The 26,493-nt window shown below is 38.9% G+C and overlaps 1 protein-coding gene and 1 pseudogene across 2 annotated transcripts; both read left to right on the top strand.

Annotated features, from left to right (window-relative positions):
* The first annotated feature begins 182 nt into the window (after positions 1–182).
* Positions 183–13,231, top strand: brat1 (BRCA1-associated ATM activator 1). 2 transcript variants are annotated; one of them, XM_041784250.1, is made up of 12 exons: positions 183–557; positions 1,938–2,086; positions 2,182–2,329; positions 2,429–2,867; positions 2,953–3,072; positions 5,222–5,313; positions 5,393–5,496; positions 5,588–5,774; positions 6,172–6,245; positions 8,991–9,075; positions 9,166–9,449; positions 11,083–13,231. In XM_041784250.1, exons 1-12 carry the CDS (start codon positions 431–433, stop codon positions 11,911–11,913), a joined length of 2,640 nt encoding a protein of 879 aa, XP_041640184.1. In that variant the 5' UTR covers positions 183–430; the 3' UTR covers positions 11,914–13,231. The 2 variants fall into 2 exon arrangements, with proteins under 2 accessions (XP_041640184.1, XP_041640183.1); XM_041784249.1 differs by having other exon boundaries at positions 2,950–3,072.
* Positions 13,232–16,115: 2,884 nt separating this feature from the next.
* LOC121509048 lies at positions 16,116–25,468 on the top strand (annotated as a pseudogene).
* The last annotated feature ends 1,025 nt before the right edge of the window (positions 25,469–26,493 follow it).

The raw sequence follows: 26,493 nt of genomic DNA, 5'->3' as shown, positions 1-26,493 counted from the left end.
GGAACTTGTTCGGAAGCTAGCACGCGCTGCGCTGAATAGTTAAAGCTGTAGAACATAGGGATAGCTGGTTTCCGGGCCTCGCTAATGGGTCCTTGCCTATCCACATGTTTTTAAATCGGCGAGCGGCGCAGTTGTCAATGTTATGACACTCAAATTTTACTCTGAAAGAAAAAGAAGAGGGAAGCAAGGTACCGGTTGTTCTGAAACTATTTCCCGCGAGATGGGTGGTTGGTAAAACTACTGATAAAACTGGAGCTTCTCGTTCATGCTAGCTTTATCTGTCTAATTTTAGAAGATGGTGCATATAAAGTACGTGAGTGAGCGATAGCTATGAATGCATTAATGTAACTGAAATCTATCTGTCAAGGTTAGAGACCTACCAGTACTTACACGTATCCTGATGGTTCACTACCACACTTAGTTCAGTAACATGGACATAGAGTGCGTACCTCTGCTGCCCAGAGTTTGTGAGGTGCTGGCGGACTCAGGGAGGTCCTTACCTGATGATACCAGCCTGGAGAAACTGCTGGACTGGTTCACAAGGCTCACCAAGACTGGTTAGTAGCCTACTGTCTGAAACATGAGAAAAAGGATGGGTATTGCAGGTTAACAATACGATACGGATTTTGTGATTGACACTCTGCAGGACAATCCTATACCCTTAAACAGGTCAAATACATGTTTTAAATCCGTTTTTTACACTGCAAATTGTTGCCAGCTTCACCTCTAATCCCACTTTGTGTTTCTCCACTTTGTCCTCTTCTTTTGTGGTCAGTGAACTTGCATTCAGGTGACTCATGTCATTTGTAGTCCAATTACCATTAACTCATCACACAAGTCAAGAGTACAAGATAGTTAGATACTTTATTGATCCTAAAGGAAATTCAAGATTAATCCTGAGGGAAATTCAATATAATAATACTTTGCCTATATTTTGTGCCACCCCTTGGTGAGTTATTGGCTATCTGTCATTATTTCTTGCCTCTTTTGGTGTTAGGACTTTGCTTGCAGTCATCAAGGCTGCAAGCAAATCAGTCTTGAAACCGCTACCGATGCTTTTTCTTTACTTATTTTGGTGTAAGATTCCTAGTACAGGTTGTTGCAATCGTGTGATCCTGAATGTCCGCTGGGGGTCAGGAAGTGGGGTACAGTCATTAGGAACGAACAGGAACAGAGGGAAGTTCGCACTTTAATGCTCTAAATTAGGGCTGAACACCTTGGGAAAATAATCTAGTTGTGACCCGCCTGGCAACACTTTGATGCTCCCTCTGCAAGCTGCTTTTTGGAACCCTCCTCCACCCCAGCTCCTCTTTTCTCTACTTCTGACTTGATCTTTGTCACTCTGTTGTCATTGATGTCTGCTCTGTTCGGGGTTTTTTTGCTGCTTCTGCTGTAAATAATTGCAGAAAATCTGCCAGTACTGATATCATACTGGTAATATTGTGCATCCATAGTAACAGGTATTCATATTGTTTGATTTTTACTCCTACAGTGTTGAAATGAAAAATTCAGGTATCACAAAAATCCCTTTAGCTATATTTTTGTGGGTAACTTGCTGCAGATTAAAAGAATATAAAACATCTTGAACTTGTCCCTTCTTTACATCCATTTATCTGGGGTGAATTAGCAACTGTTCATTAGCACCATGCTCCAAATGCTCCATGTTACAGAGACACAGTTATTAAAAGTTAACTAATGCACCAATATAAGGACTAGAGGAATTATCTAAAGATTATTTGAAAAATGTATAGATAAAAGGGCACTGTGTCTTACGGTGATATTTTTTCTTGTCTTAAAGCTTACATTTGTGCATGTTTGTTGATAGATAAATACAGCAAGTAGGTATAGAAAGCATGAAGAGTGAGAGGAAGGGTTCAACCATGTTTGTACAAGTGGATAATAAATCTGTCTCATGTCTCGCTTTTCTCCTGACGAAGGGGGATCACTCCTAGGGTCCTGCCCATGCCTGACTGGTTTCATCTCCGCTGTGATTGGCAACAAAGACTCAGACCCCAGTGTCCTGTCCTTTACTCTCAAACTCACCGGCTTAATTGCAGCCACTGAGGATGGCTTCAGATCACTTCAGGTACAGAAAAAGTCATCTGTTTGCTACATTGCTACACCCCTGAATGTTGACAGAATTGTTTACAACAGATTCAGTCTCCCTTCTTCCTCCTCCAGGAAAGCCTGCTTCTTAATGAGGCCTTCAACCTTCAGCACTGGCAAGAAGCAGGGCTTTGGGATGATCCCTGTATCAGGATTGGTTGGATCCAGGGCTTGAAAAGTTTGCTGCAGCACCCAAAGGCTCTCAGTTTCTTTGCACAGTCAGGTAACACTTGTATATGTTATAAATCATAAAAAGTGTATGACTGAAGGGAGGCAACTTCAAGTCTTACCACTTTCTAATCTGTTTCCCTGACCTCCACAGACTTCATTGAACCGCTCCTACAGCTGCAGACAGACTCAAGCTTATTTGTTGCTTCAGCTGCAAATCAGATGCTCGCCCACATCCTCCTCTTCTTCCAGCCTGTCCTATCTGAAGGATGTAATGGAGAAGGAAAGCTAAATGGAATCAAAAGTGCCTCTTTAGAACAACCGGTTGTCCCAATGGAAGCCAGCGCAGAGTATACAGCTTTAGTCAAGCTGATCTCAAAGTACCTCAAAGAGTCACTAATACCCACAGACAACAAACAGCTCCATCAGAGTCTGCAGAGCCTCAAGCTGCTGGCCCTGCTGCTGCACCAGGCCAGGCCACCTCTTCAGGATGAGCTGCTCCAGACTGTCACAGGGTCTCTGGAGGAGGTGGTGAAATCAGGCTGCAGCGAGCTCACGCTGCCTCTGATGGACGTCATCCTGGCTGCATACAGGTAGACTTTACAGAAAGAAAGGCCCATAAATAATGTAACATGACTTTTGTTTTAATGAATTGTTGTCAACGCATGTCTTCAGCAGCCCCAGAAGTGAACGTGTCCAAGACCAGCGTGTTGGCCATCTGCTCTCCTCCATGTTGAACATTAACAAGCCGTCTGACCTCATTCAGGCTGCAGCTGCTTTCCTTCGCAGCGGTCTTCAGTAAGTATCAGTTCACTGCACAACTTCACAACCTCATGCAGAATTCCCCACCAACCGTGCAAACTGAGATAGACGAAGTCATGTTTCCTGATATTAAAAGTTACATCCTGGAAAACCTGGACATTTGCCAGTCATGGAAAACAAATGGAAATGAGAGAAACAGCAAGATGCCCTAGAAAATATCAAACTGTCCTGAAAAATTTTTTAGAAATTCTTCTTATTTTTTAATTATCTCAAACATCATATTCAACAGTGACAATAGTTTTTGGACAATAATGATAAGGGCTGGCAACACTCTGGAAACAGCTTTAGACCTGAGAAACTTTACCCTCCACAAAAGTCTGATGAATGAGATATGTTGTGCTAGAACATTTTTCATCATTATTACTGTTATTAATTTGAGTAAGGCGGAGGCAGGATAGTTTTATTGTCTTTTTATTTTTATGCCTCCATGCCTAAAATACTTAGGGTCAAGGCATTATATTCTCAGGTTGTCTACCCTTTTGTTCTCCCTGACTCCAGATGAACTGATAAGATTTTGGCTGTCACAGTGTTTAGATTGGGCCCAAAAATTCCAGCTCAATGCTACACGAGCCAGTGCACATTCTCTTCAAGCCTGGCCCAGCCTGTCCCCTCCCATTAATCACATTCATGAGCCCTAGGCTGATAAAAAACAGACATTTTTCAAAACAGATTGGCTGTTACATTATGAGTTAGTGAGGCAGTGAGGACGATCAGCAGTGTGCCGACATCACTGAGCACTGAAGATACAGAGCCTTTTAGAGATCATTTGTCTGTTAACAGACTGATACAGTCTGCATTACTCTTCTCTGACTTTATTGGTAAACTGAGTCGCATTTATTTATTTAAATTTATTTAACCAGGAGAACCTCATTGAGATCAAGAATCTACAGAATTTACAAGAGTGTCCTGGCCAAGACGGGCAGCAACGAAATCACAGTGTTAAAAACAGAACAGAGAAACTATTACAAACACAAATCAAACAAATCCATGTCAGAGTAGTACATCATTAGTCAAACATCGTCCTCCAACACTTTTAATTTACTTTAAAAAACATTTAAAGAGGCCAGCTCCACCAGACATAACGTCTCCTGTAGCAGATCTCAGGCAGCAGGAGCAGCATACCTAAAATTCCTTTTACCCATTTCAAGACAGACTTTGGGCACAGAGAGTAAAAGTAAATTTTGTGACTGAGTCACAGAATGACAGAGCATTACAACAGATAATGACGGATTTACTTTTTCTTGCTTGCCCCCCACTGTACTATTTCAGTACTCAGAGTGGAGCAAGCTGGCAGTGCCACTTTTTAACAGCTTTTCTACCTCATGTCAAAAACATATTTGAAGAAAATAGTTATATACAGAACATCTTGTAATTTGTGCGATGGGCCTGCACTAACGTGTCTGAAGTAGAAAAATAAGGTATAAAAACAAGGAAAAAAATCTAGGGTAAAATATAGTTATGCTGCTGTCTAACTGGACGTTTTTGACTATCATAGAGCTCAACCTGGCCAGGGCCTGAGGGAGGGTTAGGAATTCTGGCCCAATCCGGTTTTGACCTACGGACCATGTCAAATCCATGTTGTGTTCATGTGGAGAATCTAACCTCTTAAGTCATGGATCAAGGTCACTGGGGCTCATTTTCATCCTCTACTTTCCAGCCCATTCTTGTGAACCTGCTACTGTCAGAATGCTTTAAAGGATTTTCTTCAAATGTTTCACCAGTGTTCACTCTGACTTATGGATGACCCAATTAGATGTTGATAGTGAAAGGTTAATGTCCGCAGGCCTCATGTTCAGCCCTTGCTTATAATATTTATACAAATGACATTACCACAGAAAACACCACAGCCCTTCTTCCTGACCCACAACTATTCCTGAATTCCTGAATGCCCAAAGCATTATATTTGTATGTCTGCAGGTGTATTTTACTATACTATGATCAATTTGTCATCATTTAGAAATATGTAGGGTTCATGAATATAGCCATAGACTGCACATCTTTTAAATTTGAATTTCAGAAGTTGTCATGGAAAAGTCTTGGAAAGTAATCTCATTTAAAAAGTGGGAACCTTGGAGAAAAGTTCTGTATTTATCTACACCTGATGGCTGTTTCTTCATTTTTGCAGCGATGCTCACCACTCAGTCCAGGCGGTGCGAATGCTTCTGCTTCCACTCGACATTGTGACCGGTCACACTCTTCTGGGCACAAACATATCCGGTAATCCACACAGATAAACACTAAAACAGAACTGTTTATTCTTAAACGTCTTAAAAAAACATGTCTTTTGTCCCTGCAGTTGAAGACCATGGGGGTTCCATGGCAGAGCAGCTGAAGAGTAAAACCTCCTGCATCTCTCTGATCTGTATCTGCCTGACACACACGCCACACATCACACTCCTGGTGAGGCTGGAATACCAACAGAAACATCTGACTGTATGTTAGTGTTTGAGGCAGATTAGGGTTGATGACTGTCTCTTTCTTGTCCTCACAGCCCTCTGACATCCTCCCATGTCCTCCTGCTGTGATCGTCATTGCAGTCCTGTCATTGCTGAGGATCTGCAGTGGTGTTTCTCCCCCCTCATCTTCTGGTTGTAGTGAAGCATGCAGGAACGTGATCAGCAGCAGCAAAGTTCAGAAATGTGCTCTGGAGGCTCTGACATCTCTGAGCAGCAGCCAAGGTGAAGCTGTGTTTCTTTGTAAAATCTTTAACAAAGAGAAAAATACATTTATGCTCTCTTTTCCCAGAAGTTTAAACTTATTTAAGCTAAATGGAAAACAGACTAAAATTTAAAAAAAAAACCCGACAGAGTCAATCTGAATTAGAACTATATTTTACCTCGAGGTAGTTAAAATATAAAAGTCATTTAACCTAAGGGAATAAGAGGTTTAAAACTACTGATGGAAAAAGTAAAAAAAAGGTGATAATGATTATATCAACAACATAAATGAAACTAAGATTAAGAATCAATAAATACTGACTTAAAATACTAAAAAAATAATTGTTAGAATAAAAGAATATAGTTTTATACAATTTGTGTTTTTTGTGATAAGATGATTGTATCTTGTGTGTTTCAGGAGCACAGGAGAAGATCAGTGAAGTTGTTGTGTCTCTGATTGAATATTTGGACAATCCTGATTCAGAACCAACGGTAAATTGTTTTCTTACCTATAAATGAAACTCCTTATATATATATTTATATATCCAGACACTGGCCTGCTGCTACATGGATGCACTGATATAAGTACTGATGCTTGTCTTGTTTAATTCAGTTCAGTTGGAAAAAAGTAATGGAAAAAAATGTCCCGAGGTGTCATGGAACAAGTTGTGAAGCTGGAGTTCCAGGTTGTGAGGCCCGGTGACGTTCAGGCTCCTGCTGCTCTGTTTGAATTGCCCAGATACGTTGGCAACATCTGGATGAGTGGGTGGAACAGATGACTAGTGAGGGAAACCTTTGCTTCTATGCCGTGAGCAGAACTGGAGTGGAACAAGGGTTTCCCTACTTCCCACCCACTTTTCCAAAGGTTGCAAAACATTTTGGCGATTTAAAAAATGCTCTCTCTCTATTGGTTCAAAATATGACATATGACAAAATATGATATAATCCGGTGACTGTGCTTTTTGGTGCTGCTGGTCATTGAAAATGGTAAAGATCTGATCATTTTGAAACACATTTAATTCAAGAGTGTTTACATTTTTGATGACTTCATTACACAGAAATGTTTCCAATGTTTTTGTACAACTTTGGCCATTTTATATGAGTTTGTCTCCAATTTTTGTTATTGAAAAATAAGAAATTGACCAGTAATGAGGCTCTAGGGTAGTGATACTCAATGCATGACTCAAGAGCCACATGTGGCTCTTTTATGACTTAATTTGAAATATTATTCCCCCAGAAAACCATAGAAAAGGGAAACTTTGACCTCAGAAATTTTCCATTGCAAGTCACAAGCTGTTAGTTTCCAACACTTACACAGTAGGCTTTAATTGGTGAACTTAATCATCAACCTTTATTTTTTGTCTGTATATTTTTATTGCCCTTATTTACTATTTTTTTGCATCTTTAAATCCATTTTTGCTGATTCTAGCCCATTTATGCCACTTCTTTTTTTTCCATTTTCGGCCTTTAAAGCCGCCTTTTGCCATCAAATGCCCCTTTTGCCAATTTTTGCCATTCTTTGCTGCTTTTTGCCCGTTTTAGTCACTTTTCACTTTTTGTTTTGCTTTTAGACCATTTTTGCCACCTGCAACTCTTTTTTTCTGGTCACGTCTCACCCATTTTTGCCACTTTTCACTCAGTTTTTGCCATTTTATGCTTATTTTGCCACTTTTCACCATTTTTTGCCACTTTTCACTCAGTTTTTGCCATTTTATGCCTATTTTGCCCCTTTTCACCCCTTTTTGCCACTTTTTGCCACTTTATGACCATTTTTGCCCCCTGTAACCCTTTTTCTGGTCACTTCTCACCCATTTTTCCACTTTTCATTCAATTTTTTACCATTGTATGCCTATTTTGCTGCTTTTCACCCATTTTTGCGATTTTATTGCTGCTTTTTGACCATTTTTGCCACCTGTAACTTAATTTTATAGCCAATTCAACCTTTTTTTGCTGCTTTTCGCCACATAGATTGTGGCTCTTGGTAAAGATATTTTCAACAGTTTGGCTCTTTGGTTGAGCAGGGTTCAGGAACACTGCTCTAGGGCTTCTGTTTTATTGATTATGGTATCAAACAGGTTTAAATGTTTGATTTTTACTGGAACATTTTTACATTAAATTAAGGCTGGGTGATATGGTAAAAAATGGAATCTCCAATTTTTTTTCACACCAAACTCGACTTCCGATTTAAAGCGATTTTTTTGTTGTTTTAAAATAAAAAAGAAATTAAAGGTTTCTTTTATATTTTATATATATACATGTAATATGTAACAAAACTGAATTGAATTGTCCTTAACAGATTAAAGCGTGAGCTGTAAATTTGTCTTTAAAATTGCACTATGGAGGTTTTTTACATGAACACTCAGGCTCTGAAAGTTATCTGATTAAGAAACAGATAGAAAGTAATGCTATGTCTCTCCATGATCTATGGAAGTAAGAAAGACCATCAGAAGGTTATACAAATATATTATTTGTATTTGACTGCTCATCATATCAGCCACAGAATGCATGTAAAATAAAAATGTTGGCAAGCAGACCAAACTACATTTAATTTAAATTTCAACTAAAAGGATTAAGAGTGAATATTATTATTTAAACTGAGCAGGACGTTTTTCTTTGTTTGAGGGGATGTTTACCTTGAGTTTTAGAACACTTTGGTTACACATGAGCAATATGAAGGTTGCAAAAAACAATCATAAGATTACAGCTTCTTACAGTAGGTTTTTCTAAAGGTATTACTGCAGTAAAGTTTAACAGAAAATCTTAATTTTCAATTTTCAAAATCTTGATTTTCCAAAAATTTATGTTTTTTTAGCTGAAAAATATCAAGATATGCATTGTGCAATGCTGTATAACTACAAGATAATGAGATTTGTCCTTAAGACCAGCCCTTAACTTAAGCAAGATAGTTAATGGAGTGGATGCTGGTTTGGCACTTTGCCGCATCAACCTTGGTCCTGTACTGCTCTTGCCTCCTGGTTTCCATCCTCCAGACCTGTGCCCTATTTCTTTAGATATCATCCCAGCTTCCGCCCCCTACATTTGGACCACAGATCCGGTGAGCTGGATCAGGCCCTGGAAAGCACGCCTTCACATCCCTGCTCTCCTGAGCACGTCAGCATCAGACACACCGTCTTGCTTAAAGAAAGCCTTACTTTAAGTCCCCTTAGCAGGGTAAAGGTCTCTAGTTTTTAGAAAATTTTATTCTCTCATTGACATGACACTGTCTGTGTTTTTCAGGTGCTCCACAAGTCTTACCAGGCTTTGTTAAAGTGGATCAGCGTGTGCACAGACATCTCCTTTATAACAGACCAGCTTAGACGAGGTAACCTTTATTTAATCTCTCAGTGGTGAATCCACAGAAAGTGTTTGTGACTATCGTTGGATTACAATTCTCCATGTTTGTTACTCTTAGATCTGGCTGACGTTGTGAAGAAGCGTGTGTGTGACATGCGCTGGGAGGTGAGAGACTCCTCTGTGGAGTTTCTGGGACAGATGACAGACGTTGGTGTCCCTCTAAAATCGGCCAAGGAGATGTGTAATGTGACTGAGGCTCTGCTGGGAGGCTGCTGTACCACTCCTCTCCTGAGGGAGGCGCTTCAGGACACAGAGAGTTATGTGAGAGCCAGCGCTATCTCTGCACTGGCAAAGACAATGACACACAGCTGGCAGCAGGGGGCAGCACTCTCTCAGGAGGAGGTAGGCAGACTATTAAAGCTGTTGACTTTTGATAGCACATGAAACATTATTTACTAATCAACTGTCTGAACTTTTAATATTTTGGCTTCCAGCTTGTCACACATTCTGGGTAGTTATTTTTTAATGCTTTTACAGACATGCCTTATCCTTGTTGAATCATGCCTTCTTTTGGAGTTTTTACATATTTCAAGCTGCCATTAAAATTTAACATGGCTTGAAAGCTCTTTCACTGGAGTGACAACACAGAAGGTTGTGACTTAAATCAGAGCTGTGATTCAAATAGCATAGAAGGAAAAAACAACAGTATTTTTCTCATGCAAATGTGAATTTACTTCTAATTTCTGATTATGACATGAAAACCTTGTTCTGTAATAAATCTTTAGTCTTAAAAGAACATAGGTACAGTGATAAATGGTATGTGCATTTATTTTTTTGCCAACATCTTTTAAGTGTACCGTGCATTTTACCCAGACTCTAATAGAAATGTTTTATATTTACAAGAGCGGTATGATGAAGAGAAGGTGCTCCCAACCTCATTATCTCTTCTTCCAGGACTCCCCCTCACACTTTTCTCTGTCAGTTTTGTTGTACAGTCCAAAAAAATCCTGTTTATTCGCATGAGTTTACTATCGGTGACCCATGATGACAAAGAGAAAACTGAAAATTTATCAAAAAGAGAAAAACTGAAATATCACATTGACATAAGTATTCAGACCCTTTACAGAAACATGTGTTGTGATGACACCATGACTGGAGTCCACCTGTGGTAAATAGAATTGATTGGATTGGGTTTTATTTTGGAAGGTACACACCTCTCTATAGAGGGCCTCAGCAAAACCCAAGCCATGAGGTCAGAGGAACTGCCTGCAGAGCTCAGAGTCAGGGTTATTGCATGGCAAGACTGTGAAAAACAATATTCTCTGGTCTGATGAAACCAAGATTGAACTATTTGGCCTCAATTCTAAAGGATATATCTGGAGGAAAACATGCAACACTCATCTAATACCATCCCAATAGTGAAGCATGGTGGTGGCAGCATCATCCTGTGGGGGTGTTTTTTCAGCAGCATGGACTAGGAGACTGGTCAGGGTTGAGGGGAAGCTAAATTACAGAGATATCCTCAGTGAAAACCTGGTCCACCATGCTCAGTATCTCAGGTTGGGCTGAAAGTTACCCTTCCAACATGACGATTTATTTGTTTATCTGACTCTAAGCACACAGCTAAGATATCGCAGGAGTAGTTTAGGGACAACTCTGTGAGTGTCCTAGAGAGGCCCAGCCAAATACCTGACTTGAACCCTAAAGAACATCTCTGAGGCCTGAAAACGGCTGTCCACCAATGGTCCCTATCCAACCTGACTGAGCTTGAGAGGATTTGCAAAGAAGAGTGGCAGAAAATCCCCAAATCCAGGTGAAAATGTTTGTAGCATCAGGCTGCAACATAACAAAGTTTTAAAAAGTATAGGGGGTCTGAATACTTTCTAAATGCACTGTGCATATGTTTTTTGTTTTTTTTTTGGTGCGTCAGAGATGATGAAAAACATTAAAAACGGGAGGTTTAGTGATTACTGATCACTCCACTGTAATGTAAATTTGACTGTTGATGAAAATCTTCTCCTCTATCTTCCTTCAGACTGAAATAGTGAACAGACTACTTGAGATCCTCTCTGAAGACACAGAGGGATTCTCCAGGAGGGCTGTGGTGCAGTACTTCATCTCCTGGTTCTCCTCCTCCTCCTCTTCTTCTCCTCTCCTGATGCAGAGCGTCCGCTGCGTCCTCTCTCTGGGTGGTGCAGATCTGGACTGGGAGGTTAAGTTCCACACTCTGGAGCTGGCTGAGCTCCTCATGGACGAAGCGTTTTCAGGTCAGAGGGGTTACAGGAAGGACTCGGACACACATGATGCCCCACAGCACCCTTATGGTGTCATTTCTGAGCAGACCTTCACCCTCCACACTCACACAGCCACAGAGGAGGTGGGGTCAGATTTGGGCAGGGCGCTGAAGAGTCTGGTGGAGCAGGGTGTGATCTCTGCGCTGTTGAGTGGTCTGGTTGACTGTGATCGTCCCGTGGGTCTGAAGGCCTGTCGACTGCTGATAACACTCAGAGAGACAGTCTGCTCTCTGTTAGGGGAACAAGATGCTTCAAGGGGAACGGTCTCTAGAGTGTCCTGTGAACTTCCTGAACAAGGCTGGGGGCGGGAGATCAGAAAGCTACTGGGAGATAAAAAAGCCCAGGAAACAGACACACTGACTGAGGGAGCGATGGGAGAGGTGTGTGCTGTTGATGTCTGTGAGCTGTTGAGATCACTGGGTTTAGACGAGAAGCGGGACGTCCTGACTCAAAGCAGCGACCACATCCATAACTCTCCTCTCTCTCTGCTGCAGGACATTTTAACTGTAAGGGTCGCTCACTCTCATCCAGACGCAGAAACAGAGCAGGAGGTCATAGTGGACTGCTACTGACACACGTGCACTGTAGTGACTGCATATTCATATGGACGCTCCACCTATTTCCCTTGTGCAAAATTGAAGCCAAAATACCCCCATCACAGATGCTGCCGTGGTGGCATCACAGCCAAGATGTGTGCAGAAGCGATTACCTGGTAGAGCCACCAAACTTACATCATACCATTTTTCACCAACCAAAGCAGACATTAAACTCACTGATTCAAAGACAATGATGTCTTAGGTCCACAGCAGATCAGATTCTTGTGTTTGTTTGGAGCAAATACTCACTTTTATGGAAATTTTATTGACTTTTGTCCTCCTCCAGTCTGCTAATTCGGATTGGGTGGCTGTTTGGAGACCATTTGTCAACAGAGCTGTCAGTCATGATGTTATATCAGCTCTGTTTGGTATCAAAAAAAATGGATTAAAGCAAAACTTCTCAAAATTTTAAACTTGGACATAAATCAGCTCCATGATAACAACTGTCACCATAGAATCTGGGTTTAAGAAAAAAGATTTGTTCAGCCTATTTTAAGATTGATTGCAAAAGTAAGTCAGCTTACATAGAAGTCTGAGAAAATGGCTGTAAACTTTCCTTGTAGTTTATGTCAGTGGTTCCCAAAGTAGGGGTCGCGAGAAAGTAAAGGGAGGTCGCAGGATGCTTTTCAAAAAACAAATAGAAATTTAAAATGAGTTAAAATCATACGTTTTATACATTATTGTAAAAATGTTGTTAAAAAGAGTTCAGTTTAAGATAAAACCTAGTTATCAAGTGATACTTGTGCTTAAATGTGAGTAAATGTTCTAAAAACTACCTAAAATGTGAGTTTTAATCATGATGCTTTGTGCAACATTGTGCACTTTATTCCCCTCAAGGGAAGGTGGGGGTCTCCGGTATCTGACGCCGTTATTTTGGGGGTCACTGGCTGAAAAGTTTGGGAACCCCTAATTTATGTTACCAGTCACTTGTTTTAAGTCTTCTTTATTGGAGCACAAAGTTCAAATTGTAAATTTTGGTCGCATTCAGTTATATAGAAGGGTTTGCTTCAGAGCATGACTGCCATGTTTTACAAGTTCCATCTACAGAAAGGGAGTATGGATATTCTCATTCTTTTGACTAAATATTGTTCTTACTGGCTCCAAAAACATCACTGTCACACCTCACCCTAAAATGTTTCATGAAAAACAACGAAGCAGCTTTATTGGGAACCTTTCAAACTCCAAATACTCATTCCATTATTATTTTTATGCCGAACAAAATGTCATGCATTTCCACTGATATTTGTTTTCTTGCTGAAAATAAACTGCTGAAATTTAGAAAATAAATAATCTCTGAAATCATCCAAAAATTGGGGTAATTGTTGATGTTGTGTTGACTTTGTTTCAAATGTTTTACTTTCCCTCAGTCAGTATTAAGAGACTAACACACTTTCTTTCTTGAAAGCCATTTTTGGAGCCATAATGCTAGTTCAAAGATTTTTAAACTAAGATTAAATCAGTGTAAATGAAGTGATATCGAGCACCTTTCATGATGACCACTCATTGGTGACTGGATGGACAAACTTTGTTGATCCTTAGGGAATGTGAAAATATTTTTGTTGAAAATCAGTCTGTCAAACTTTGGATGCTTAATGTCTGACTCAGAATCAATATTCGGTGTAGAAAATGTGAACAGAGAGGTTATTTTAGCAGCGTACAATCAGTCATCCATTCTGACACCAGAAAGCATAAACCATAATATGTTTATTTATTTATTGATAGCAGTGGTTGGTTGCCTCTGATGGTCTTGTTGTCTTTTGTAGGTCAAACAGAAGCATCGGTATCAATGTTTATTCCTTCATTACCAGCTTCATTTTTGTAAGCAAACAGAAACAATACAGCTGGAGATTTCTGCATTAATGTATTAATCGCAATTTGATTAGGGTCCACAATACGTGCATTCATTTTTTAAAATCACATTAATCTCATGCTTTATTGTCCCTTTCAGCACGCTTTTGTTGAGATAAGATAAACCTTTATAGATCCCTACTGGGGGGAATTTGAATATCACATAAGCTCAACAGGAGAGGAAAAAGTAACTAGCAATACATAACAGAAAGTAAGAAAGAAAAATGTACTTGAATAAAAGATAACAAAAATAGCAATAATAATAACAGCATTTCTTACATATTTACATGTGCACACCTTTCACTTGTGGAGGGACTAAACCTCCAGGTAGCATTACACATCTGAAAAATGACAGAACTGATGATTTAATGTGCGGTTTAAGAGCAACAGGAAATGTCACACCTTGGATAGGTGGCTGTAACATCTTTGGGACTGATAAGCCACTGCATTGTCTCCCTGCAGCCACAGTGATGTAAAATAAGTTCACCACTGCTCAAATAATCACTATTTGGCTGTTCCCTTATTTCCTCTCAATCCATAACAAGTTATTTTATCCCCGGTTAAGCTCATGTCATAATCTTCAAAATAAAAGCAGGTGTGTATCCAAACAGGAAGTCAGTTACCCTTAGTTCAGACAGTACAAAAGCCAAAATGAAACACAACCTGCTTTAAATGCAAAATACTGGAATCACAGAATGTTTTAAAAATTGAGAATAATCATAATAAACTACTACAGTTCTGAGATCAGTCACGATTTAAATGTTTGATCATTTGAAAGCCATAAGTACAACACAACACAGATCAGACAGATGTTCATCTAAATTTTCTATAACAGCGGTTCTCAACTGGTTGGGCATCAGGACCCACCACAACCACCTCAAGAGCAATCGTGACCTAGGTTTTCCCAAAATGTTCAACCGCTCAAATTTACCAAATAAATTTTTTGGCCCTAAATGAAAAAAACATACTTAATAAAGAGACAAGACACAATAAACAGGCTTAAAAGCACATCACTACAGGAGAAATTACATACATGCATCTTATTTTACTCTGGTTTTTTCAAGACAGCATAAAAATTTCATGATTCCTGAAGAATGTCTTTCTTAGCTTGGGAAAACCAGAAGTGTTATCCAAAGAAAAAGAGGTAAATGAGTAGAAAGCTTGAAACAAATACTGAAATTTACTCGTTATCAAAGGAAAACCTAAAAATGCATAAATTTACCCTGTGCCTATGTAGGGCTTCTGTGTACAGAATTTCTGACTAATTTCTTTTTCAACATGCGCGACCGATTGGACAGAGCTTCAGGACCCACTTTTGGGTCCCAACCCACCAGTTGAGAATCACCTTTCTATACAACTTTGCTGAAGTTAGACTACACTTTTGAAAGTTTTAAATATCTTAAAATACGATATGATGAAGAATATGCATGAAGCGTCCTAAGTCACAGATGGGAATGCTAACTCAGTGGATAACTTCACTCATGGTGCAAATGTGTCTAGCAACAAAAACGACAACAGTCCACTTGAAAAATGACCAAAGCAATGTCAGCAGGGATCACTGAACAACAGGTAATATCTTAATGCAAGTAAACACATATGAAACACATCTAAATGCTCTGCCCAAGGGCATGATGGGAAAATCTGCAGACACATACCCCTGATTTGAAATAGAGTGCAGTCAACAGAGGAGAGGAAGGTAAAGCATTTAATATCGTAGCTGCTCAGTGTGGTTTTAGTCATAATTTCTTTATATACAGTTGTTAAGATCAGCCTTCTGGTTCCTTAATACTTTAGATAATGCAGCCCAGTGGTTGCACCTAATTACTGTCAACTATTATGTCTAACTAAAGTTAAATGTTATCACTGTTAAAGCTTTTAGAATATGGAAATGTGGGTCAATAGAAACAGCTGGAATAACTGTGTTAAGCGAAGACAAAGTTGTGATATTCATATAAAGAAAGTCCTCAGGTCATCACTCTCCACTCTGGATTATTTTTATTCCTTTCCTCTTTTCTTCCTCTGTCGCTAATTTCCCCGGAGGAAAATCTGCGTTTGAAGCCCCCGGAGTTTAAAGTGAGCGTAGACTTCAGAGATGGAGATCTCCACGTGTTCACTCACACTGAGTCACATGGAGTAATGGAGGGACACACGCGCGGAGCCAAACTCTCCTCATTAACTAATGAGCACACGCACATATCCACTCTGATTATCTCATCCTGTAATAGAGTGTCATTGCCCCGCTCTGCTGCACACACACACCGCTGTATTCTCGCTCTCTTCATTCATGAAGTGAAACTATTTTTGTAGCTGACTCTCCTCATTTGTTCATCATGGAGGCGGTGGCTCTTTTCTCCTTCACAGCATCTGAGGCGGACGAGATCAGTTTCCAGAAGGGCGACATCATCAAGGTAAGTGTTTGTGTCTTAGGGTGTAAACGTTTGATTGGTCTAAAAGTGGCTGAAGTTAAGAGAAGACTGCGTGTTTACATGGTGAGAATAACTGTGCATGTGTGCTTCAGGTGACAGAAATGGACGAGGATTCTTGTTGGTTCACAGCAGAGATCCAGGGAAAGAGAGGCTACGTGCCAGAGAACTACATTTCCCTCCTGCCTTATCCGTAAAATACACTTACTTTTTTCATTTAAAAAATCTTCAGAAGAAGAAAGAACACATTTTTATGGCAAAACAAATCCTCATGCATGTGTTTTTTTGACTAAAATCTTTGGCATCAGTGGTTTCGAAACTCTTTGGCTTGTGGATCCTTTATAAAGGAAAATATGCCATGTGTTTTTTACCTGCTTGGTTGTGACTTTTTGAAGTTTTTACACAGGTAAAAGGATTTTAATGTTACACAAGTAAGAGCAGAAATGAGGCAAGAGTTTCCAAAAGGTTGAATCAATCAAAGCTGCCACATTTTATTGATTGATTAAATGTGTATTTCAAACAAGTTAAAAATGCAAAATGATCACTGTAGTATTAATTTAAATCCGCATAATGATGATTGAAAGTATTATTCCGACACATTTTACTAAATACAGACAAACTTTGTGTTGCAACCAGATACAAAAAATTCCCAAAGAGTTTTTTGATCAAGATCAGTTTGAACACGTAAAAAAATGAAATTCGTCTGCATTAATCTGTGTCAAAAATAATCTCTGATTGTTTTATCTTTATCAAAACATTAAGTTGATTTTGTTTTAGAATACTTAAAGATTTATTATTAGACGCAAGAAAACATATGATTTTTAAGAGCAACTGGAAAAACCAAGATGCAAAATTTCTTTCCATTTCTGAGAAAAAGGTCAGACTGACTGTCTGACTCTAAACTAAGACCTGACATTAATCTCAAATTTCTGACTTTAGTCTCAGAATCAACTTTTATCTCAGAATCTTACTTAATCTCAGAATTCTGACTTTAACCCCAGACCTGATTTAAATCTCAGAATTTTACTTTAGTCTTGGGACCTGACCTTAATCTCAGAATTCAGACTTTAATATCAGACTTGATTTTAATCTCAGAATTTAGACTTAAATGTCAGATCTCTGTCTTTTATCTCAAATCTCAAAACCTGACTTTAATCTTGGATTTCAGACTTTAATCTCAACATTCTGATTTTCTTGTTCTTGTTACTGGTCTGATGATTGACCTTAATCTCTGAATTCTGACATCAACATCCGTATGTTGAGTTTATTCTCAATTTTGACATTAATCTCAGATTTCTGATTTTCATCTCAGAATTTTGGCTTTAATCTCAATTCTCACTTTGATCTCAGAATTCTTACTCTAATCTCAGAAAACTGACTTTAATCTCCATCCTAACTTTAATTTCATGATTCTGGCTTTAATCTCAGAACTTCAACTTTTTTTTGCTGAATTTGAAAGAAAAAAGTATTTTATATTTTCAGCAGCACTTATCCTCTTGGTATTATCCAAACATCAGGGTCCTAACTTGTGTTTTGGAGCCACTGTTTGATAAAACTTTGTTGATTTTTATCCAGACTCTCACATCATGCTTTAACCAGTTAAAACAGTCCTTTGGTTTTCATCAGCTCTTATTTTTAGCACAAGCCAAGAATATCGTTGACCTGCTTTTATGTGTTTATTTTAGGTGGTTTGCAGGGCGGGTGTCTCGACTCAATGCTGAAAAGCGTCTCCGTTGGCAGGACACGGGCGTGTTTCTGGTGAGGGAGAGTGAATCAGCTCCTGGAGAGTTTTCTGTCTCCGTTAGGTCAGTAAACGCACCATGACAGCTCACCAAAACCCCAGGCAGACAGACATAACACCCCTCTGATATCTATTCACACATTATCATGTTAATAAACACTGAAATGTCTGTTGTGCATCAGTCATATTTAAGCTGCTCTGCGTTTAAAAGGAGAATGGATAAAACCATCTGCTTCTGTCTTTTATTTGAAAGCTGTTTAACGCCTCAGAGAGTGAATCAAACCAGATTCATGCAGGCAGAAGCATCTAAATTTTACATCGTGTGCCGCTTTTAGATGTTTGTTTTACATCACAGAGAGCACATTAGCAAGTCAGAGCATCCACGTGTCTCTGAGTGTGTCAGGCCATTTAAATATGAACCAGAAGAACCCATCACACTAAAAATATAACAGCAGCACAGACAGAAGTGTGTATGTGAGAGAGAGAGATAGAGGAGGTGTAATTGGGTCACCAAAGTGACGTGGGACACATTTAATCATTGAGGGTACACTCAATAATCAGGCCGTTACATAACGGCACTCAGTGTTTAATTAAACACAGGTACATTATGCAATTGTCAACGAGCACATTCATGCATGTACACACTGTTTGTTTATGCATGTTTAAAGCTTCACATCTGTATGCCTTCGAGAGTCAAGAGGTCAGAGCTGCATTTTCTTGAAGTGCAGAAGAGCATGCTATAACGGTGAAGAGTGTAGTGCTGAGAAGTGTCGACAGAGGGAGGTAACGTTTAAGGAGTTTTTAAGAGTCACAAGATGTTTTTATGGTTTCAGACCGCAAAGACTCATTACAGGAGATTCCTTCAGTTCCCGGCATGTCTGCAGGCCTTTAGGCCATTTACCCTAACACCATGAAAAAACACAGACGTGTTTTTTTTTTATGAGATCTGTCTCTGAATTAGACAGTCAGCTGTACCTGTCTGCTTCCAAAATACATTCTGTATGCTAACTTAAAAAGTCATGCATGTGTGCACGTATCGATTTAATATTCAGTTCAGTTTTGACCAGGATTTGTTTTTTTTTTTCTCTTTTTTATGCCTGTAACTTTGTTAACTTCGCTGCTGTCTGTCTTGTTCCATCATGGCCATGCTTTTGTCATGGTCATGTTAAGTTTAAAATATTTGGTTATCTGTTTTTATTTATTTTTTATGTAGAATTTCTTAAATCTGTTTCATAAGACAGGTCTACTGTCTTATGCCAACAAAAAATTCCAAAGCCTTTTATTTGCAGTGTTTTGGTACTAAACTTAAGGGGCAAACCATTTGTTAAAAAAGTGAGGACATTTCAGATGGAACACACTGGCAAACAACAAATCCTCATCATGATGTCAAATCTCAACAGGTATATTAGCAAACAAACGTGACCTCTCTGATTGAGAGAGTAAATATGATGAAAGAATAGGTTTGTTGCTGAAAAATCACTCCATGTCTGAAAACCCCTCTATTTCAGCCCTGCTCAGAAAAAACTGTTTCTGTGTCTGTGGCTTGAGCTGTCTGACTCCGCCCCTCTCAGGAAATAGATTTGGCTGAAGGGATGTGGCTCCCCTGGATCAGGAGAAGAGGGCTGAACTTTCTTTCAAGTGGGGAGGGCCAACTGAACCTGGGGCTAACTCCCTGCATGACATCATGAGGGGAATATTGAGAACGGCTTGTTTCAGCACACGTTTTCTGAAAGGTGGAGAAAGAGATGGGGCGAGGGAATGGATTTTTCTGATTCTTGGGGGGATTGTGGTCAGACCAGGGGCTCATATTTTTGCTAGAAAAGCCCGAAAAAGTGTATTTTGCACTAATGTGTGACCTTTAAGCTTGTTTGACTGGATTTGTGAGATGCGCATCTTAGATGGGACATGCAGAGCCTTCAGACTGCCTGCATGTGTGCTCTCAAGCGCCTGATATGCATGGCACAGGCACCGAGAAGTTAGAGAATTAAGGTCTCGCCTAGTTGTCCGACACGCCGCATGCAGTTATGGATCAAATAGAAAAGAAAATGCTAACGGGAGATGTCCACGTTGGTAGAATATGTTTATTGACTACCCAGATGAAGGCCACGAGCTTAAATGATTAGTATCATTAAAGTTTAGATCTTTTGCATCTTGTATAAAATTGGCAGCTATTTTAAACTCTGCTGAAATGTGTGGCACTATTCACTCTGCTTGTAAACTACTGTACTGAATGTCAAAGTAGTTTTTTTGAATGTGGCTAGCGTTAGCCACTACTAGCCCTTAGTCCCTCCTGCAGGTTAACTTCCACATACCTGAGCTGGATGTGGTTACACATTGCTGCAGTTTTTATGCTAGTTTAACCTGATGTAGCTGCTTCTGGAACATTTAATTGTTTAGCTGACCAACCACACGCATGCTCAGAATAAATGTTCTGGAAGAGTACACAATAAACAGTTTCATCTTTATGGAGAATATTTTGTATGCAGCATTTTTTTTTTTTACTTGGACACAGGATGCACAACACCATATTAAAAGAAATGCACCGAGGGGAAATTAAGGTTTCTAATTAACCTACATTGGGAACAAACAACAGAAACGGGAGGTACAAAGAAACAAACTGAAGAGAAGGATGTGGGATCATTCTCAGGAACTATTGGTGTGAGGAAATAACTGTTCAAATATGAAAATATTAACTAGGGCATGATATAATCCACGCACCTCTCACACATCTGAGTGAAGAAGCCTTCATCAGAGCAGTGAAAATGATGTCATACTCATTTCAGAGTAATTAGATAATTATTTTCAGGTGTGTAAGGGAGGGACAAAAGACCTAATTCTGTGTGTGTTTGTTTTTAAAGTTAAATGCTTTTCAGTCTTTAAATCATTAGATAAAGAAACAATACAGGGCAGATACTCTCTATAAAATAGACACACAGTAACACTAGGATTATATGTAAAATGCTGAGGTGTTGGTTCTCCTCTTTTCACAAATCACAGGAGAGGTTTTTAATGGTAGGTGTGATGTTCCTTTAAATAGAAATGACAATAAAATGAAATGTTTATCAAAAATGTAAACTGGCTGCTTTAAAGCTTAGACCCGTCTATATTAGAGCGGCTGCTAATGCCATTTTACATTTATCATACACATTTATCACATGCATTTATCAGTAATTTTTTCTATCAATTAAATAAGCTTGATTTTTTAAATAATTGATCAATTTTAATCTATACATTTATTGTTTTTATTATTTTTATTATTTTTAAATTTTATTATTTTAAATAAAGTTTGATTTGATTTTGATTCATTGGCAGAACATTTATGAGCAGCAACTTTAATATGAGTCGAATCATTTAGATTCTTTTCTAGCATATGAAAAAATGTAATACCTTTATAAAGTTTAAAACCATATAAAATAAGATAAAGATTTATCTAATATGCATCAAGCTCTGACGCAAAGAGCTTGTGGACATTTACATCAAGTCAAGTCACTTGTAAACATTTTTCTTTTTAATGTAACCTTTATTTAACCAGATATAGACCCATTGAAATTGAGATCTCTTTTACAAGGGTGGCCTGGCCAAGAGGTCAGCACCAGTGAAAGCTCTGATTTATTTGTTGGTGACAACAATGTGATAAAAGACAATACAATACTGTGCTAAAGTCACAATATGAATAGTAGAATACAATAAGACTTGATATAAAATGACAAGATAGGATACAATACCTTACAATATATAATATAATATAATACAATAAAATATTGTAAAATATTAAAAATTCTGATGTAATACAATACAATTCAGTATGATACAGTACAATGTAATACTATACAATACAACATGATTAGAAACAATACACTAAAATGCCAAGATTTAATACAGTGACACTATAAAGGATATAAAGGATAGGATATAAATTGATTTAATAATATACCACAATGTGATATGATACAATACAAAGATATACTACAATCCTACAATTTTTTAAATGATATTATATGATACAGTATGGTTCAGTATAGCATGATGTTTTAAATTTGCTGATTTTTTGGGGTCTTAAATTAAAAATTGTAACTCAATGATTATCAATACTTTAAAAAATACAAAGCTACAAAGATCATATGATACTATGCAATACAATAAAATACAATGCAGTACAATACAGTTGATAGAAAAAAATACGGTACTATTTGGCACAATATGACTAGAATAATACAACAGGAAACAATACAACACTGTAAGACAGGATTCAACATGTTACAATACAGTAAGATAAAAAATACAGTAAAATATGAAACTTTAGGATACGGTACAAAATGATATGTCACAGTACATTATAATATGGTTTAAAAAATATGAAATAAACAATATGAAATGAAACAACATGATACATTACAATATGATATAATGATAGGATATGATATAATCGAATTTGGTGTAATTAGGTGACATATTATGCTATGAGCATGAATCTGATGTGCTGTACAGAGTTTACAGCAATTGCTAATTTCCAACTCTTGTCCCTAGTTGGGCCTTTGGGTGAACAGTTCATAAAATGTACAACATCTAACAGCATAAAAAGGCACAAGAGTTTATAGAATAACGGGACAATAAAATACATATCCACATAAAAAAACAACAAATTCTATAAACCAGTTCAAATAGGAGGTTAAAAACATGGCAGTCTAAGAATGATTACAGCTCTGGTTTGCTTTCATCCAGCACTTGACCTTTGTAGTGAAGGATTTTAAATCTGTGATTAGTTTGATTCTGTTGGTAATGAATTCCAGAGTTTACAACCTTTAAAAGAGAAGGCTGACTGTCCAAATGTTGATCTACGTTTTTGTATGCTACAGTTTCTGTTCACTGTGCTTTTTGTTACTCTGCTGCTGTTCTGTCTTCAAACAAATTTGGATAAGGGTTCAGGGGAACGATTATTAATACATTTAAAGACTAATTTAAGGAAAGAAAGATGCACGAAGCTCTCAAAGCTCAGTAGATTGTATTTTTTCAAAATGTGGCAGTGATGCCAACGGATTTTTTGTCCATTATTTTTAGGGCTTTATTGTACAAGGATGAACGATTTCTAATTGTTAAAGGTGAACGCTGAGCCCAGACTGTCATACAATATGAGAAATGAGAGAAGATCTTGGAGTGCATAAATACCTGACCTGCCTGAGTTGGTATGCACTGCCTAATTAATTTAAAACAATTTAGGTTGCACATTACTGATTTAGGGATTTTCTTCACGTGTTTATCAAACCTGAGCTGTGGATCTAAAATGACCCCCAATAATCTGAATTCATTAACCTCTTGCATTTATTTAGTCTTTATCTTAACACAAAAACATTCAAGTGGACACCATTTCCTTATGGAGAAGCATGTTTACACAGTCTTATTTAGATTTAAAACAGGATGATTGAGTTCCACTGTTGGACTTCATACATGTGGTCAGTCAAGATCTCTGCTGCCTTGATAGGTGACTTAGCAGGAGTATAGATGACTGAATCATCAGCATAGAGCTGGATGCCAATGTCTGGACAAATTTTGGGCATATAATTTATAAAAAGACTAAAAAGCAAAGGGCCAAGAATTGACCCTTGGGGATACCCGTTGTGTTTTTTAAAAAGGATGTTTGTCTGTCATCATTTACACACTGTTCTCTATTTAGAAGATAGGACTTGAACAAATCAACTGTGTTTTTAGAAAAATTAAAAGATGACAGCTTGGGCAGAAGAATTTTATGGTTGACGGTGTCAGACGCTATTTTAGGTCAAGAAACACTGCCCCACAACATCACCACCGTCAAGAGATTGTTCTGTCTTTTCAGTAAAAGAAGTATTTGCGGTTTCTGTTGATAAGATGATACAATATGACAAAATGATAAGTGTTGTCACGTTACAATATAATATGATACACTTTCCTCTCTCCTTGGGGAATATGTCTTGTACTTCTTGTGCTTTTAGGCATGTTTGTGCCAAAAATTACGGCTGAAGTAAAGAGTGTAATGGAGTACAAGACTGCCTGATGGCACCATCAGGTTGGACGGAGGATTGACACAACCCTGATCATGTTCTGGATGTCCTTGCATATTACCAGGGGCATGGGAAAATAATCTGTTGAAAACAAAAAAAAAATTAAAAAAAAAAACAAAGTCCACACCTTTAGGGCAGAGTAAGGGGTGGATGTGGCTGGTAAGCATGGCCAGGGTACCATCTGGGTGGGTTGGAGGGTTGCCACAAGCCCCTGGTCATGCTGTGGGTGTCCAAAGGGCAGGAAAACTGCTGGTACAAAGGCCCGGACAAAAGAGATGCTGTTGAGCTTGACCTTGCCTGCAGAGCAGCACACGTATGTCGACATGTGTCTTTAGTGCCCTACATGCCTAAAATGTATGCATGTGACTGTATCTTTCTTCACAGTAGCTTTAATAAATAGAAATAAATCAATAACAGTCGTGCAGATATGCAAAAACATACACCATATTCATCATTTTTGAGATGCTAGAGACAGAAAATATGTATGTTTTGCTGGAAGAAAGTCTGAAACAAGCATGTTTCACAATTGAAGCAGTTGTTGTATGTGATCAGCTTATTAATGATTCTGCCTCTTATTTCAGCTCTTTCTGACCTACTTCTGTCATTAGATCTTAAAGTTCACTCATCTAGATACACAGATTGTATGAGACAACCTCACGAACCACTGAACCTCTGTGAGCTTTGAAAACTGCTCAGACCAGAATAATGTGTTTATTCATGTGCATGTGTGTTGAGCTTGGGAATTTACCACCTGTGATGATTTAAAGGAAACACCCACACACTCAGGTGATTGTGGTGCCATTTCCCACACTGACAGAGGTGTGAATGTCTGAAAAGCATCCCAAGGAATGAAAAACAACATTGTCTCATTCTTTTCGGTGCTGATACCTGTCTAACTCTTCCCTCCTGTCTTACTCTGCAGCTACGGGGACAGGGTGGAGCATTTCCGGGTGCTGGAGGGTGGCGGTCAGTACTGCATCTGGGACGAGTCTTTCTGCTCCCTGAACCGTCTGGTGGATTACTACAGGACTCACAGCATTGCCGTGGAGAAAGTGGTCCTCCTCAAAGACCCACCCTTATCCCCTCGCCTGCTCTCCCACCCTGGACGTAACCCTTACCCCAACCCTTACAAAAGCAGCTCTCAAGAGTCTCTCCCCACTGCCCGCCTCTTCTCTCACCCGTCTCACCCGGAGCGTCTGCTTGAACCAGTTATGGCGGTACGATGAATCATAGCATTCATGTTTAAAATAGCTCACCTATTGTACATGATGTCATGGCTTAATGTTCTGTCTTTGTGTGTGTAGAAGCCTCGTCTAGCCCACGCGCTCTGTGACTACACCCCTCCTCACACCGCTCACCTCCACTTCCTGCGCGGTGACATCATCGACCTGCTGGACTGCTCGAGCCATCTGTCCTGGAGGGGGCGCTGCAGAGGCCGAGTAGGCATTTTCCCACCAGAATACGTCCAGCCGCTGTACCACTGACACCATATCAGACTCCAGTACCATGGCTGTATCACGACTATTATCTGTCAGACTCTAGAGACCTTCCTTATTTATCCAGTGACTGAACTAGACATGAAACAACAAGTTCAAAACAATTGACTGTTATTAATTCATAAAGTTAACCTCTAAAGCCTGGTTTATACTTCTGTGTTAAATCTACACCGCCTTTTAGCTCTATGCATTTGGTGTGCTTGTGTAGCTCTTCAGTACACCTCTCAGTGCGATTTTAGTCCCAGTTTCCTTTCCTGCTGCCACATTCCCTGTGTTTCCCCGTGTTTTGTTGGAATCAGAGCTGATAAATATTGATTAGGAGTTGATTTTACTGCACTACTTGCTAACACAGAAAGAGAGGAGACAGTGGAGGGGATGGAATGTACGGCAGCTGAATCAGCCGGGGCAGAGGACGGGGAGTTTTTTTTTTTGTTGCTGTTGATGAGTCACTGACAGTCACGGATGAGGAAAGACACTTCTGATACTTTCAGATGCCAACAAGTAGATCTAACTTTGCCTGTAGTTGGAGGTGTAGTGGTGCCTGCAGATGTGGCTATATTCTTAATTTAAGCCCCACATTTTTAGAGACAAATCCAGCTACGGATATATGTCCTTTGTCATACACTACTATTTAGTACAACTAAAATAGGTCTTTTTGTATTTGCACACTGACACGCCACTTCAGCTGCTTGACTTCAGGTAGTAAGGATCATTATGAAGTTATGAGGGAAACGAGTTGATAGAAAGTAGTGTCAGCTCTGTTTGATGTCATTAGGTATTTCCCAGAGGACCACAAAGGATACCATGCCCCAAGTAAACAATGAAGGAAATAAAAAATACTACAAAATGATGTGCATCAGAGGGAGCTGAAAATGGATATACTTTTTGTCAGTGGTTCCTCCTTTTTCCTTCGCCCCACCCCCTTGTTGTATCTTAGAAAAGCAGAGCCTCCCTGTGGTTCCACAAAAAATACAATATGTTAAAATCTGCAAAAAGTGACCATTCCTATTCAT

Source organism: Cheilinus undulatus, linkage group 4 (genome assembly GCF_018320785.1).
Source record: "Cheilinus undulatus linkage group 4, ASM1832078v1, whole genome shotgun sequence".
Taxonomy (NCBI): domain Eukaryota; kingdom Metazoa; phylum Chordata; class Actinopteri; order Labriformes; family Labridae; genus Cheilinus; species Cheilinus undulatus.
Note: the sequence above shows the minus strand (reverse complement) of the source record. Positions and strands in the feature narration are given on the sequence as shown.